The sequence below is a fragment of the Echiichthys vipera genome (assembly GCF_963691815.1).
Source record: "Echiichthys vipera genome assembly, chromosome: 10".
In the NCBI taxonomy this organism is placed as follows: Eukaryota; Metazoa; Chordata; class Actinopteri; order Perciformes; family Trachinidae; genus Echiichthys; species Echiichthys vipera.
In genome coordinates this window covers 4,471,546-4,488,874 of record NC_139835.1, presented here as the reverse complement: position 1 = coordinate 4,488,874, position 17,329 = coordinate 4,471,546, and the positions used below count along the sequence as shown (strand labels likewise).

General features: G+C 40.3%; 2 protein-coding genes across 2 annotated transcripts in view; both read left to right on the top strand.

The window, feature by feature from the left end:
* Nucleotides 1–766: 766 nt before the first annotated feature.
* On the top strand, nt 767–6,547 carry nifk (nucleolar protein interacting with the FHA domain of MKI67). The gene is made up of 6 exons (XM_083921547.1): nt 767–980; nt 2,140–2,268; nt 2,807–2,915; nt 3,801–4,012; nt 5,594–5,656; nt 5,937–6,547. Exons 1-6 carry the CDS (start codon nt 858–860, stop codon nt 6,117–6,119), a joined length of 819 nt encoding a protein of 272 aa, XP_083777673.1. The 5' UTR covers nt 767–857; the 3' UTR covers nt 6,120–6,547.
* A 5,346-nt stretch (nt 6,548–11,893) lies between these two features.
* clasp1a (cytoplasmic linker associated protein 1a) overlaps nt 11,894–17,329 on the top strand; it is a 112,676-nt gene continuing 107,240 nt past the window's right edge. Inside the window, 2 exon segments of the mRNA XM_083921558.1 lie at nt 11,894–12,024; nt 15,500–16,234. Of these exon segments, the coding sequence (XP_083777684.1) occupies nt 16,037–16,234 (198 nt within the window). The 5' untranslated portion in view covers nt 11,894–12,024; nt 15,500–16,036.

The window sequence follows — 17,329 nt, the reverse complement described above, 5'->3', positions numbered from 1 at the left end:
TTTAGAATTCTAGCGTATTTTACCTCGCCAACCTGATTCTTAATTATTTTTGTCAGTTTTATTGGATCTAAATTCTTCACTCCTGGCTCTTCAAACCTCACCACGACATTCAATTTATCCTCACTCTCTTTCACTTCCCTAGTCCGTTTTGCTTTATTTATCCTCCTTGTCTGCCAGTGCCCATCGTCTTGATCCACTTCATCCATACTGCAACAACCATCTTCCTGATTTTCTGCCATGGTAGAGAATATGTACAAGCGTATCGTATACCGGACCTATACAGGTCGTCGGCCGATACTCTCGCAAAATACTCTCTCCACTAAATCTACTCTACTTCTACCTATCCTTGAAAAATTATTGTGACTTTTATTTATACAAACAAAGCAAAGCAATGCAAACTTCTTCTAATCGCCGAACTCAAACGCATACACCGCTCATCCCGGAAGTCCTCCAGAGATCCCATCCTCCCAGCCTGTAGGTGGCGCTCCCCTTTAATCCTCCCGGCCTGTAGATGGCGCTCCCCTTTAATCCTCCCGGCCTGTAGATGGCGTTCCCCTTTAATCCTCCCAGCCTGTAGGTGGCGCTCCCCTTTAATCCTCCCGGCCTGTAGATGGCGTTCCCCTTTAATCCTCCCAGCCTGTAGGTGGCGCTCCCCTTTAATCCTCCCAGCCTGTAGGTGGCGCCGTACCGAGGCCACGGCATTAGACGCCACGGACGAAGCTTGCCTCCGCACTTCTTCGGTTGTCACCACATGGACAACCGGATAGAGAGACCAACGTGGTACCTAGAGAGTTGACTGGCAGTGTGTGTTTCTATTTTACAATATATGTATCGAACTATTATATTAATCAATCGTCATGACTGAGAGCAAAGCAGACGCGGCTCCTAAGCCGGTCAAAGAACTGCTAGCTTTGAACCCCAAACAAGAGTCCGAGTTCAAGAAGAAGGTCCAGGAGGCGAAGAAGAACAAGTCCAGCACGGTGGGTCCAGATGACATGTTGGCCTTGGAAGAATCCGAAACGAACCTAACACGAGGCTGCTGTTGCTTCGTCTGTTCGACAGTGTCTTCTTCTTCCAAACGGAACAGGTCTTACACCTTGTTTCGGGTTTTTGTGACTTGGTTAGCTTAAAACGTTAGCAATGAATGCAAATGCTAACGCTATGCTAACCACGTTCAAGTCACGGCACTTTTATCACTTTGGTGCTCGAGCAGAACCATGGGCCATTAGTAGGATTCTCCATGAGTCCATCATACAAAACTATTGCCCGCTAATCACTATATGAATACATTTAGAAAAGGATGTTAATATTAACTGCTCTTTGTGTCATTCACACCCAGAGACAGTTGTTCAGGCTTTGCTCTTACACCGAAACACTAAGGGCAGAGCTTAGCTAATGAACTATTGACTCTGTCACGACAGAGTTGATTTGACTTTGGGAAAATGTTGTTTTTGGTTTCAATGATTACCATAAGTAACAAGGAAAATTATACTATTTAAAGAAGCTACATTTCATTTGTTATTTAAGTAAATTTTCAATTGAATTCATAATATTTCGTCCTTCGCTGGATTCGTATCGTGTTGAAACATCGTCACAATTTTGTAATCTAATCTTGATTATAAACTCCTATTAGCTCAAACCTCTCTGGTAATCTCATGTGAAATATTCTGAGTTTATAATTTACACTAAAGTTCATAATAAAAGGAGTAAATACTCACATACATTTGTTAACATATTGAATTCGCACATGCGTATATAAAAATAGACTTAATCATATAGTTATTTCATAAAGACTACTTATTTGTTGACATACTTGGTTCCCAAAGGACATTGCGCCTGGAACTTTGACCCTCTGGTTCATGTATGCTGCACAAAGGGCTGTGGGTCACAATAGGCAAAAGCATGCTGGCTGTTGAAGTGCAACATTAGGCCAGATGCAGTGGGACCTCCTGGTGTGTTTGACATACTGGTACTATATATTTGGACGTGATAAACCTTTTCCTGCCTAACCAAATAGTGTCGTTGTATGGGTGTTGGGATGTAAGATTTGTGTCATAGTAGACATTACCAATGGCTGTAATTATTTATCTTTGATGTAACTTTGACCTCTTGTTTATTGTACTTCTTCTTATTTCACAGGGGGGCCGTGTGTCCCCTGGAGTGGTTTATGTCGGTCACCTGCCACTCGGACTCTTTGAACCTCAGCTCAAGACTTACTTTGAACAGTTTGGGAAAGTCCTGAGGCTGCGGCTGTCCAGGAGTAAAAAGGTAGATGGATGATAACCGAATATACAAACATATTTTACTCTGATCTCCAAAGCCTAATTCAGATTGTGATGTGAAAATATATACCATCATTAGTTCGATGGGAATTAACACGATAATTCTGAGCTGGTTAACCTCGATGATGTTCTTCATCGTTTCGTATCCTGTTAATTTCATATGAAGATTTAGACTTAGCTGTATGAGATTTTCGATTATACTGTTCAGTTTGAGGAGACATTGCAGAAGTGATCCTGTTGTATTTTGGCTCAGGCTGAAAATGATCTCGGATGTAACAGTGGTCTGAGTTCAGATAACTGAGCCTAAAGTATTGTGGTGCATTAAGCTTATTGCCTGCTCACCCATTGGCAGAGCGATAAAACCCATGTGCCCACAAATGCATGAGGAAAACTAACAATCTAAAGTATAACATAGGAGTACATTTGAAATGCAAGTCAGACTGGCCTTAATCATACACAGAGATGTGATGTGAAACTATTGAGATGTGATATTTTAATCTCTCTTCTATCTGTCATTGTCTCAGACAGGTGGAAGTAAAGGCTATGCATTTGTAGAGTTTGATTGTGATGAAGTAGCCAAAATCGTTGCAGAGACCATGAACAATTACCTCATGGGAGAGAGACTCATCAAATGTGAGTATTGTTCATTTTAAAGTCAGTGCCATGATACTAGAATGTAGTGATGCGTTTTCTTGATTTTCTGAGGCCACTAGATGGGGCTCTTGGTTCAAAGAAATGACCGCTGATCCAGAGAGCGCCATCTAGTGGCCTCAGAAAATCAAGAAACTGCTTCACATAGCTTAATGAAGCCTCTTCTGTCCGTCACTACTAAGGTGCATTCAGACCGGACACCATAGACACGACGCAATAACATACAAGGTCAATAGACAGGTGTGATTTCAAGACAGTGCGTTACTTGCGTTATTCGCCCAACGCGTGGGTTGAAAATACAGAACTTTTCAGACAATTTGCGCGACACTGTGGCACATCAGCCAATCAGCACTGAGAGGCGCCCTCACAACTTGTGGCTACCCCAGCTGGACCTTTGGGAAAACGGCATCTGCTTCCAGAAAGAAAACCAAAGTGGTTGAGAAAGAAAAAGATAACAAGAGAAACAACGGCCTTTTGAAAAATAGCGCCCCAAATGACGTCCGTGACAACAACAGATTAGGGTATAGCTACAGGCTGTGCAGTAAGATAGCCCTCTCGGCCGCTGCTACCTGCCGCAGGCTTTCCGACGCACTTCTTAAAACGCGCATTTAATGTGATGATCCAAATATGACCTAAATATCATCATGCCGTGCGTTACTTGCGATTCTATCACGTCCGGTCTGAACGCACCTCTCGAATATGACCGGTCCTGATATACTATATTAGAGGCATTTTTAAGATATGTTTACAGAAATTATTACAGTAAACTGATTATTTTCTGCCTAGACAGAGATTTATATCCACTGTACTAGTCACTGTAAATGTAATTGCCCAATCAACCCACTGTTGTTTTTTGCCGTTTCCCAGGTAACGTGGTTCCCCCAGAGAAGGTGCACGAGAAGCTGTTTGTTGGCTCCAACAGAGAATTTAAAAAACCCTCACGTCCTGCTGTACCACGCTACAACAAGACCCACACAGAAGAGGAGGTCACCAAGATGAAGGACAAACTCTTGCGGAAAGAGGGGAGGCTCCGCAAGAGACTTGCAGCACATGGCATTGACTATGACTTCCCTGGATTTGTAAGTGTTATGAGATCGACATAGTAACGTAACACGGTAGCTAGCTGTTGTGTATTTATCTGAGCTAATAAAAAAGGCTGCATTACCAGTGTTGCACAGTGTGTAGGCATACACATATTATGTTACTTGCCCACTGCTTCCACTGTTATTTTGCTTGAAAGTGCGTGAAAGTGTCTGCTCCTCTCCGTACCGCCCCAGCAGCAACAGCAGACTCATGGCACAGACAAGCAGGAATCAGATATCACTCATTATGTGACCGACCAGACGATGGCGGAGGATGGTGTCAAAGTGAAGGGAAACAGTGCAGAATAAGATCATTTATAATATATGTCTATTATTTATGATAGGTTATCAGTGTGTTCTCTCGCAGATCTTGCGGCTCGAGGAGAAAATCGATCAGAAACTAGGTCGCAAGCAAGCAATGGCCCAATTGGTTAAGAAGAAGAAGAATTACTTTATTTTTATCCCACACGGGGAAATTCAATTAACAGTTAACATCAACAATTTCAGTTAACTTCATATTTCTATACAGTCTATGGTTATCGCGGGCGCCATAGGGAAGTGGGTAGCACTTATGTCTGCTCTTTCATCCATGGTGGCTGTCTAAATGAGCTGCAGCTCAGCCAGAGAGCCGGGGAGGCCAGACACAGCCGCGGTGAGTTTGTAGTGTAGTCAGGAACACTAGTGGTGTTATGAGTTTATTGACTGGGGGGAAATGTCCTCACTTTGGCATCCTTACCCTGGTATGATAGATTCAAGATGTTTATTGTCATATGTTCAGTTAAGACAGACGTCACACTGCACAATGAAATTCTTACTTTGCACATCTCCCTGGTCACAAAGAAAGTAAAAATGAAATAAAAATATATATTTATCTAAACAGTGTCAGAAATAGAATTTTAAAAAGGCTACAATAAAATTAAAGTTAAAAAAAAAGACTAAGAATATATGCACAGACTAAAAATCTTAGAACAGATCCAAGGACAGATAACAGTCAACTTTAAAAATACATGAACTATTTAATATTCACCCAGAACTTTGCCCACGGGTCCATCCGTACCGTGCCTGTGCTTTAGGGTCCTTGCCCCAACCCCCCCCACGCCCGTTTGTACTACACTACCTTGGCCTCGGCGAATGCTACTTGCTGCCTATACGTCATCACGCCGTAACACGTCACACACATTGATGACATCGTTATGCGTCGCTTTGTTTACAAATCTTTCCATAGACCTCAGAGTTTTTGTGCGTCTTGTCCGACTGTTTTTTAATATTTTCATCGACCAAATCTGCAGTAAACACTCCACCTCCGCATCAGACCAACATGAACCTTTCGCCGCCATTGTTTTAAATGTCTGCCCTTCTTTTTTCTATGTCCGAACAGGCGCACATAAAAATGACGTCAGAACCGCCGTAGGCTTCGTGCTCGTACATGTGCAAACGTGCTTTACAAAAGCCCACCATATCCTCAACATGGAGAAATGTCATTTGAGCTGTGATGATATGCATGTTCCAGAGCAGACTTTACTCTATTTTCTTTTGTCGGCATCATGTTAACCTTCCATGCTGTCTTTGCTTTTCCAGGCTGCCCAGGTTCCTCAGAAGAAAAACTCCTCTGATTCCATGGATGCTTCTACATGTAGTGATGTAAGGCTAACACCAACATTATATCTAGCTTTGGCACAGACTGAAAATGAGCCCAAGTGTAGCAGTCATCTGGGGTCAGATAACTGTGCCTATAGTACTGTGGTCCATTAAGCTTATTGCGTGTCTCTTGCTGGCTGCGTGATAAAACCCATGTACCAACATACTATGTTAAATCCAGGGAAAATCAAACTTGCGGGACAATTTTAACAGAACAAAACAACACCCCCCTCTGTACCACAATGAGCATGTGTGGCTTATGAGCCCCTCTCTTCTGTTTCAGGGACCCACACCAGTCTGCACCCCGTCTTTCCTGGAGAGGAGGAAGTCCATGGTCCATGAAGATGATGGAGATGATGAGATTGTCATTAAGATGCCAGCGACAGAGAAAGATGAAGAGATCTCCTCCTCAGAGGAGGAGGAGGACACAGAGAAGCCCACTGAAGGGGATGCAGAGGCAGAGTGAAGGAGCTCACTTATTGTTTTATGGACTTGGTTCTCTGGCTGTCCGAGTACAGTTGCATACATTATTCTCATCTTTGAACTGTGTTCTGAAATCAGTGTCTTTCTGTATGTGGAAATCACATTACATTAGAGACGCTCGCTCGTATGAAATAGTCCACCTTAATTGTGGGTGTTCCATTAGTTAGCACTGTGGATGGTGCTTGGAAACCATCACAGTCAGCCTGGTTTATGGGCATAAGTTGTCATTGGACTTCTTTGACTGACAAATGCGTTTCCGTCTTGGAGCAAGCTGTTGCCATTCAGGGCCGTAATGTTGATGACCGACAGCAACAATCTTTTTTTGCTTTATGCACACTTGTCTAAAAGCGTTATTAAATGTGTACTTTGTAAACTATGATCTTTAAAAATAAATCATGTGAGTGTACTCTTGAGCAGCGAGTTATTTTTTAGAACAAGCAACAAAAACACTGGCCTTTATTTTAGGCCTTTATTTTATGGAATATATTTTTGACATGTCACAGTAGGAACAGCATGTATACATAAACTAAATATCGGCTTAATACCATTTAGCTGCTGCACTTTCTGGGATTGCACTTCGCTCACTGTCACACTGTTGTGGCTTACTAGGACACCTGTGCTTTTTCTAATATAGTATAAGATAGATGCTTTATTGTCATTGCATGTTAGGCACAATACAATTTTTAGTTTGGCAGTAATCCACATAAATGAGTACATATATACTGTATGTTTGAATTATATTGACAAACTATATTATGTACTGTGTATTCACATAAAAAGGTAATAAAAATAGTCAACCCTGTCACCAGAGACTAAAATAGGTGATTAAACCTCGGGTAGGCAGTTTATTTTTGTCGTTAGTTAAACAATCCATAATCTTTTATTATATCGACTTCTGGGTCTCCTCTGGCTCTGTTTTCAGGCTTTAGAGAAACCAGCCCATGACGGGAGACTTTTGACAGTCAGAGAGAGAGGGCGCTGTGGATGCCTGTTTACATACGGTATTTACAGTGCCTATAGAAAGTCATCGTACCCTTTTGAAAATAGTCGCTTTTTTGTTTTACAGCCTGAAATAATATATAAAAAATATATATTTCCAGAGTGATTTACACATTTCTCCATACAACATTCAAGTGAAATACTTTTTTTAAAAACTTTCTGAAAAGTTAATAAAAAATGAAAAACTAGTCAGTGTAGTCAGTGTTGTAAAAGTGATGAGTCCCCCGATGTAATCCTTTGTGGAGACACCTTTTGCTTTAATTACAGCCTGATGTCTGTTCTCTACCAGCTTGGTGCACCTAGACTGGGAAATATTTCAGTCAGATTCTGTGGTGAGCGGTGATGGACTGCACTCTTCAAGTCCATCCACAGATGTTCTGTAGTATTCAGGTCAGGGCTCTGACTGGGCCACTCTAGGACATTCACCTTCATGTCCTTTAGCCACTGTGTTGTTTTTATGGTGGTGTGTTTTGGGTCGTTTTCAAGTGTCTAACAGAGGGACAAGGGTTTCCCTCAAGAACTTGAGTGGACTTGGCAGCATGCATTTTCCCCTCAGTCCTGACCAACTGCCCAGTCCCTGCTGAAGAGAAACAAGCCCAGATCGACCGACCTCTGCCATTAGGACTTGTAACTAATTTAATTAACTCCTTCAAGGTCGCCATGGGACTCTTGGTAGCTTCCCTGATCGATCTTTCCCTGGCTCGGTCCTCCAGTTTGGAGGGGCGGCCCGATCTAGGCCAGGTCTGGGTGGATCAATATGCCTTCATCTTCTGGACAATACTCTGAACGTTGCTCAGAGGGAGAGTTAAAGCCTTTGAAATCTTTTTAGATCCTTCTCCTAACTTGTGTCTATCCACAACTTTATCCTGAGCTCTTTTGAAAGCATCTTTCCAACCACAGTGAGCTCTTTGTGTTACCGTGCACTACTAGTAGTGGAATCATCAAGGAACAGCTGATTTTATTCTGAAGTCAAATCAAAGGAACAGCTGATTTTATTCTGAAGTCAAATCAAAGGAACAGCTGATTTTATTCTGAAGTAAAATCAAAGGAACAGCTGATTTTATTCTGAAGTAAAATCAAAGGAACAGCTGATTTTATTCTGAAGTATAATCAAAGGAACCGCTGATTTTATTCTGAAGTAAAATCAAAGGAACAGCTGATTTTAGTATGAAGTAAAATCAAAGGAACAGCTGATTTTATTCTGAAGTCAAATCAAAGGAACAGCTGATTTTATTCTGAAGTCAAATCAAAGGAACAACTGATTTTATTCTGAAGTCAAATCAAAGGAACAGCTGATTTTATTCTGAAGTCAAATCAAAGGAGCAGCTGATTTTATTCTGAAGTAAAATCAAAGGAACAGCTGATTTTATTCTGAAGTATAATCAAAGGAACAGCTGATTTTAGTATGAAGTCAAATCAAAGGAACAGCTGATTTTATTCTGAAGAAAATCAAAGGGACAGCAGATTTTATTCTGAAGTAAAATCAAAGGAACAGCTAATTTTATTCTGAAGTAAAGTCAAAGGAACAGCTGGTTTTATTCTGAAGTTATATCAAGGGAACAGCTGATTTTATTCTGAAGTCAAATCAAAGGAACAGCTGATTTTATTCTGAAGTCAAATCAAAGGAACAGCTGATTTTATTCTGAAGAAAATCAAAGGGACAGCTGATTTTATTCTGAAGTAAAATCAAAGGAACAGCTGATTTTATTCTGAAGTCAAATCAAAGGAACAGCTGATTTTAGTCTGGAGTCAAATCAAAGGAACAGCTGAATTTTATTCTGAAGTCAAACAGAGGAACAGCTGATTTTATTCTGAAGTAAAATCAAAGGAACAGCTGATTTTATTCTGAAGTCAAATCAATGGGAACAGCTGATTTTATTCTGAAGACAACTAAAAGGAACAGCTGATTTTATTCTGAAGTAAAATCAAAGGAACAGCTGATTTTATTCTGAAGTCAAATCAAAGGAACAGCTGATTTTATTCTGAAGTCAAATCAAAGGAACAGCTGATTTTATCTCAAGTCATATCAAAGGAACAGCTGATTTTATTCTGAAGTCAAATCAAAGGAACAGCTGATTTTATTCTGAAGTCAAATCAAAGGAACAGCTGATTTTATCTGAAGTCATATCAAATGAACAGCTGATTTTATTCTGAAGTCAAATCAAAGGAACAGCTGATTTTATTCTGAAGTCAAATCAAAGGAACAACTGATTTTATTCTGAAGTCAAATCAAAGGAACAACTGATTTTATTCTGAAGTCAAATCAAAGGAACAGCTGATTTTATTCTGAAGTAAAATCAAAGGAACAGCTGATTTTATTCTGAAGTAAAGTCAAAGGAACAGCTGATTTTAGTATGAAGTCAAATCAAAGGAACAGCTGATTTTATTCTGAAGAAAAGTCAAAGGGACAGCTGATTTTATTCTGAAGTAAAATCAAAGGAACAGCTAATTTTGTTCTGAAGTAAAGTCAAAGGAACAGCTGGTTTTATTCTGAAGTTATATCAAGGGAACAGCTGATTTTATTCTGAAGTAAAATCAAAGGAACAGCTGATTTTAGTCTGGAGTCAAATCAAAGGAACAGCTGAATTTTATTCTGAAGTCAAACAGAGGAACAGCTGATTTATTCTGAAGTAAAATCAAAGGAACAGCTGATTTTATTCTGAAGTCAAATCAAAGGAACAGCTGATTTTATTCTGAAGACAAATAAAAGGAACAGCTGATTTTATTCTGAAGTCAAATCAAAGGAACAGCTGATTTTATTCTGAAGTCAAATCAAAGGAACAGCTGATTTTATTCTGAAGTCAAATCAAAGGAACAGCTGATTTTATCTCAAGTCATATCAAAGGAACAGCTGATTTTATTCTGAAGTCAAATCAAAGGAACAGCTGATTTTATTCTGAAGTCAAATCAAAGGAACAGCTGATTTTATCTGAAGTCATATCAAAGGAACAGCTGATTTTATTCTGAAGTCAAATCAAAGGAACAGCTGATTTTATTCTGAAGTCAAATCAAAGGAACAACTGATTTTATTCTGAAGTCATATCAAAGGAACAGCTGATTTTATTCTGAAGTAAAATCAAAGGAACAGCTGATTTTATTCTGAAGTAAAGTCAAAGGAACAGCTGATTTTAGTATGAAGTCAAATCAAAGGAACAGCTGATTTTATTCTGAAGAAAAGTCAAAGGGACAGCTGATTTTATTCTGAAGTAAAATCAAAGGAACAGCTAATTTTATTCTGAAGTAAAGTCAAAGGAACAGCTGGTTTTATTATGAAGTTATATCAAGGGAACAGCTGATTTTATTCCGAAGTCGAATCAAAGGAACAGCTGATTTTATCTCAAGTCATATCAAAGGAACAGCTGATTTTATTCTGAAGTCAAATCAAAGGAACAGCTGATTTTATTCTGAAGTCAAATCAAAGGAACAGCTGATTTTATTCTGAAGTAAAATCAAAGGAACAGCTGATTTTAGTCTGGAGTCAAATCAAAGGAACAGCTGAATTTTATTCTGAAGTCAAACAGAGGAACAACTGATTTTATTCTGAAGTCAAATCAAAGGAACAGCTGATTTTATTCTGAAGACAAATCAAAGGAACAGCTGATTTTATTCTGAAGTCAAATCAAAGGAACAGCTGATTTTATTCTGAAGTCAAATCAAATGAACAGCTGATTTTATTCTGAAGTCAAATCAAAGGAACAGCTGATTTTATTCTGAAGTCAAATCAAAGGAACAACTGATTTTATTCTGAAGTCATATCAAAGGAACAGCTGATTTTATTCTGAAGTCAAATCAAAGGAACAGCTGCTTTTATTCTGAAGTAAAATCAAAGGAACAGCTGATTTTATTCTGAAGTCAAATCAAAGGAACAGCTGATTTTATTCTGAAGTAAAGTCAAAGGAACAGCTGATTTTATTCTGAAGTCAAATCAAAGGAACAGCTGATTTTATGCTGAAGTCAAATCAAAGGAACAACTGATTTTATTCTGAAGTCAAATCAAAGGAACAGCTGATTTTATTCTGAAGTAAACTCAAAGGAACAGCTGATTTTATTCTGAAGTCAAATCAAAGGAACAGCTGATTTTATTCCGAAGTCAAATCAAAGGAACAACTGATTTTATTCTGAAGTAATCAAAAACAGCAGTTGATGTCAGGTGGAGGCCAGTTAACTTGGTGTGTGATCTGGAAGCTGATTGGTTAAACCTGAGAATGTTTATAATGGTCATTCTAAAGGGACTCATCACTTTTACAACACTGCTATTCTAGTTTTTAACTTAAAAAAATAATAATTTTGAGAAATTTTGAGAAATAATATTTCACTTGAATGTTGTAAGGAGAAATGCGTAAAACAGTGACTATTTCAAAGTCTATAGGCACCATAAGACATCAATTCAATATTGTCAGTTATACTGTTATAGCGTGGTTGTGTTGAGGCCGAGGGGACACTATAAAGAGAAATATCCCTGAAACGCCATTTTGTCTTGAGCCTGACACTGAACCCTAAAACCCTCACTTCCTTCTGTACGCAACAGTTTGTGTAAGAAAAGAAACGCTGTCCGCTCGGAGTGTAAACCCCTGTCACTGTAAACAGAGCACATGCGCCGTGTGTCCGGTAGATGTCGCTACCCGTCTCGTTACGCACATCCATGACACACACCGACAGCTCTTTATTTTACATTGCCATGCGACAGTTTTCCAAGTGCCAACATCATCCCTGGACCGACTGCGCATGCGCACGACGATCCCATTCTTGTCCTGCAGGCAGCATTCCGGGTGGAGAGTGAGTGAGAGAAAAGAGAAAGACAGAAGAGCTTTCAGGCCGTACACTGGATATTTACACCGAAAGGCAGTAGTTGTATGTCCCAACCAGCTGCGGCGTTGAAGCAGGGTATGGTAAGTAGAGAAACGAATGGCGTAGGGTTGCCTCCTTGTCACATTTTCTTCCCTTTGTGCTGTCTGTCTGTGAACTGACGTTTCATTGAAAGGAAGGGCTTCGCTAGGGGCTAGCTTTAGCTTTTGTACCCTCACGTTACACACCTACCCTGTCTGCTACAGCAGAGGGGTTGGTCGTCTGTTTTAGGGAGAAACAAAAAAAAAAAGAAATGAGTGTTTCATAGCCACGGGGTGAAATTACAGTTTCATTATTAGTTTCACCTTAGCAGTATCTAGTAGCTGTGTTCTCTGGCATTGCTATCAGAGATGGTCAGGCTCTGTGGGCTAGCTGGGGCTCAGCTAATGTTGTAAAAGAGCAGACAGCTAGCACATCTGTGTGAGCAGGGTGAGGGTTAGGCAAAGATGAGAGCAGGTCTCAGGTCAGTTGAACAAAGAGAAGTGTCAAATTACAAGCAGTTCTTTAGTGCTATAACAAGGCAATGACAACTTTGTTTGGATGAAATGTATAATTATAGACCTGATTCATTATTACTAAAATGTATTACATCAACACATTCTTCCACATCTGTCTCACACACACACACCCACACACACCCACACACACCCACACACACACACACACACACACACACACACACACACACACACACACACACACACACACACACACACACACACACACACACACGTCAAAACAGGCACAGTGATTAACAATACATGTATACAGACATATGCCTACAGTAATACACATGCATATTGTTTAAAACTACACTTTAATGGAGAAGGTCTAGTCCAGGGGACGTGGCCAACATCTAGATGCTTTACGACATACAGGTTTGAGTTTCACCTCCCAGAACAAAGGCCCACATTTGATAGCTGCTGTTGTTTAAGCAGTCATTTCTGGTAGATAATCCTGTCACACAGAAAGCCCGGGGTTATTTGAAGGGAAGGAACACAGTCAGCATATGATTGAGCAGTTTGGAACCGGAGCAAATAAACGCCACAGTGACGTCCTCGTGTCTGTTCATTTGGAGGTGCTGCGAAAGCTCAACTCCTCAGCCTGTTTGGAATGTGTGTTTCCACAGCAGTAGTTGGCTGTCAAGCTGTCAGAGATAGGGGTGTGTTTGGGTGAGAGAATTCATTCAGAGCCTTGATCCAACTGTCATTTAGTTTTTCATTCTCTACGTTTGATTACATTGAAAGTAGATTTGTTATTTAGGTAGCACTGGCAATAACTCATCACTGGCTGCTCGTGCGGCCCGGCAATATTATTATTATTATTTTTTTTTTAAATTCCCCTTGGATTATTAAAGTATTTGTGATTCTGAAACATTGGATTACCCCAAAGTTCTGGTGACTTACTTACACAGTGGCCAAAAGTATTTGGACCCCAAAACATTACACCCATAAGTGATGGCTAGGCTACTCATTTCATTCCAAAACCATGAGCCTTAATCTGCAGCTATGTCAGCCGTAGCTCTCCTTGTAAGACTTTTCATAAGATGTTGGAACCTAGCTGCAGAGATTTGCTTTAATTCAGCTGCATTAGTGTTCATTTTGTGAAGTTTGAACTGTTTAGGTCCAGCCTAGTATCATTTTTTTTTACCTTGACTTGAGCATAAAGAGGTAGGTGATTAAAAATAGGGGGGGATGGACCCTTTGCAGTCACTTTTAGACGGCACTCTTTTGAATTTGATATCCATCTTTATACGACAACTCCCTGCTCATTTGGTAGATTTCCAAAATGTTCCCACGCTGCTGATTTTAAGATGTTTTTTGGCAGATATAAAGCTGGAATGTCATTTCCCTCCGACATTTTTACAGTTCTTCATGCTTCAGGTGAGTGGCCCGACGACTCACACATAAACCAAACCAGCGCTAAACATGTCACGTGACTCGTGAGATCTGTATTCACAGGGCAACTATCGGGCTGGAGGACACCATTAATATCGTTGATTGCAGTTTTTATTGTTATGAAACCATAAAGTTATGTTAGAGTCGGTTAATCCCTCATCCCAAGTGAGGTCAAACACTGATGATGGGTGAGCTCAAACAGTTGATCAGTGAATTGATTGTTTGTTGATCAACAGAAGAATGACTTAAGCCGTTTTCTCAAGCAAAAATGCCAAACATGATCTGGTTTCAGATTCCCAAATATGAAAATGTGCTTCTTCTCTGTGCCTCATGGGATAGTAAACTGAATATCTCTGGGCTTTGGAATGTTGGTTGGTCAAAACAAGTAATTTGAAGACATCACCATAGTCACTTTGTAAAATGAATGGGCACATTTCTATATTTTCACTTTTCAGGCCGGATATTTAATTGAAAACAATTGTTGGATGCAGTCTGACAGTTAAAACATTGCATGCTGTAGCATTATGATTTCCTTTTTGTTGTCAAGACGAACCTGCATATTTTTGGCCATATAGTGTATAACTCTGGGTTAGCTTTTCATTAGTTAAACCACTCTTTTTAACATCAATATCTTTATTTAAAAAAACATTTTTTTTCTATGACAGGGACAGTGCATATTAATAAACATGTATCTGGTAAATATACCAGATTTAGCTTGAAGGCTAGTTTCCATTTGCAGTCCCTGGCCAGATGTAACAATAAGGCTCTCTAAAAGGCAAATAACAAGAAGTGTTTCAAAAACAACGCATTCATTAAGATAAGAACAACACTTTCTGATGCAGGACAAACAAGAGTCAGTAATCATTTTAAAAGGATTTCCATTAACACAGAATTAATAAAATGTGAGCAACAACACTAAATCAACATAACAGGTTGTAAATCAAGAAGGAGAAAGGAAAAGGGCTAGAGAGAAAAGCATCTCTTTTACAGGGTGGTTTCCTTGTTGTTTTATTCATGTCATACTTTCATTATTGGCTCATTGTGCCAAGCAACTACAGTAGTTCACATGAGACAGGATACATATTAAAATGCAACTGCAGAGGGCGACATACATTTACGCCTCACCCGCCACATTCAACACATTACAGCGATGGAAATTCTCTAGATATTGTAAAAAAGGAGCCCAAATGTTCTCAAAGAGTGATTGTTTTCCTTTATTAATCTAAGTAATCTTTTCCAGAGGTAGAGTTATGGACGGATCTTTGATCCAATGAATGCACTTTGGTTAACATGTTGTCTTCATGTTAAAAGTGAGAGAACTCTCTTTGCAAGCAGTCGACAAAGATTTAAAGCAACAATATCTTTCTTCGGTGTGTGTGCAGTAGGTCTATTATGGAAAGCTTTGGCTGTGTTAAATGTACGCCCAGTATATTCTCCAGACTTTGTTTAATCTTCCTCAGAACTCTGTTACACTATGTTACACCACACGCTTTTTACTGTAGGATCTAACATCTGAAATTCATTTAGAGTGATAATGCGTGAAGTACCAGACAGAATCAATTATGAAGAGATTTGATAATAAATTGACTACTACTGTCTGCTGTCCTTTCTGCTCCTCTAGGGCTCTCCAGGGCAGATCCCGGGACAAGACATGGATCTCTAAGCTAGCCCTCTCCATCCATCTCCATTTGCTGCCTTGCACGCTGCTCGCCAAAACCACCTCTTCTACCCCTGTTATAGCGGTTTGGCTCAGACTCCTCTAAGAGAAGACGAGGGAAAGAGAAAAACCCAAGTGGGAGGGAGTAGTAAACTTTCCCCAGCTGTTGTCCAGACACACACATGCTGCATTGCTGCCATTCCCCAAGCCCTGCTCCATCCACCCCTTGGGCACGGCCACTAGCTTGCTAGCGAGCTAGCACTTGGCACAAAGACGAGGCCTGTCCTCGGGGATAAAAATACAAGCAGTCTGTGTACACTTGCCTCTTTCTTTTTTATCCCTTTTCCGGGTCACGCAGCCAAACACTCATTAACTGGGGCTCCTTTTGTTTAGCTGTCATTCCCGCTGCTTTGAGCAGTGAAGGATTAGGAGTATCCAGTCAGTCAGTCATTCAGCCAGGCAGACCGAGGAAGCTGCAGGGGTTGGTTATCACAGGCCAGCATGATGGAGCCCAGCATGGAGAACTGCCTGTCCCAGGTCCTGCAGAAGGACATGGGCCGCCGGCTACAGGTGGGGCAGGAGATCATTGATTACATTTTGGACAAGGAGAAGTCCCACGACCTAGAGCAAGATCAGACAGCACTGGACAAGATGGTAGACGGCATCGCCAGCTCCTGGGTCAACTCCAGCAACTTCAAGGTAAACTCTACAGCACTCAAGTGTGTCTGTGTGCACTTTTTTATCCTCAATTGACAACTCATTTTCCACCCACTGAAGTTTTCTGCAATTGTGGATTGACTCAATGTAAGCCAGACATAGTCTTTTGTTTAACAACATGTTTGCAGTGTACTTCAGTTTATTAGGAAATGACTGTTATGGCTCATTCCACTGTGATTTATGCTCATGTTTGAGATAAAGGTTACGGAGCAAATGTATGGCTTCATGGCTGATTCAAACGGTTCAGTCATCAAGACATCAGATGATGTTTTCAAATGTCCAAACATCTATGCTACAGTGAAAGCTTTCTGTGTTTAGACTTGCACTTCCATACCATTGTAAAGCCATATAATGGCCTTTTGTAGTTTGTTTAAGGAGGAATCTCCAGTTTCTCTCTTTTTGTGACTGTTGGCTGAAGCAAAATGTTCTCAGGCAGGCAAAGGCATGTGACATTATTATGTTCCTTTATTATAGAGCTGGCTCACGGTCTAATCCTGTGATTGGTTGTGCTTTAATTTGGAGTTCAATCTAGGGTAAAATTTAATCTCACCTTGAGTTGTGATTCCATCAGCAGTTCTTTCAGGGCCCAGCCACAGGTTACTTTCTCTACCATAACACTTTGTTTACTAAAGCCGAGATTTCATATCAAGATATGCTGCTTTTGCTCTATGTGAGCCAAAAAACGTCAGGGGTATCTGCCTGAACAAAGCCAAGCCTGCCCGCAATGCTCTACACACTGTAGCTGAGTGAGGACTGGGAAGGCTTAGTGTCTCTCTCTGCAGTCTCCCTCTCAATGCTGTGATGCCATGTTGTGCAGGTTTTGTGTGCTTCAAATTACCATGTGTGTTGCACTGCTGTGTTTTTGCTCCTAGAAGTCAGTTACATGGCTGAGAGAAATGGTTATGAAAGGTTAGGGGGAGTTTGAAATGTGAGTTTAGGACACGGAGCAAGAGACGCTTAAAGTCCCAGTGATATTAAGAATATACTTTCTCTGTGATGATGCCAAATATATATCTAATAACCAACATCAGTATTGTTTTAGTCTTTACTCTTCCTGTAAAACCAGGTAAAGCAGTT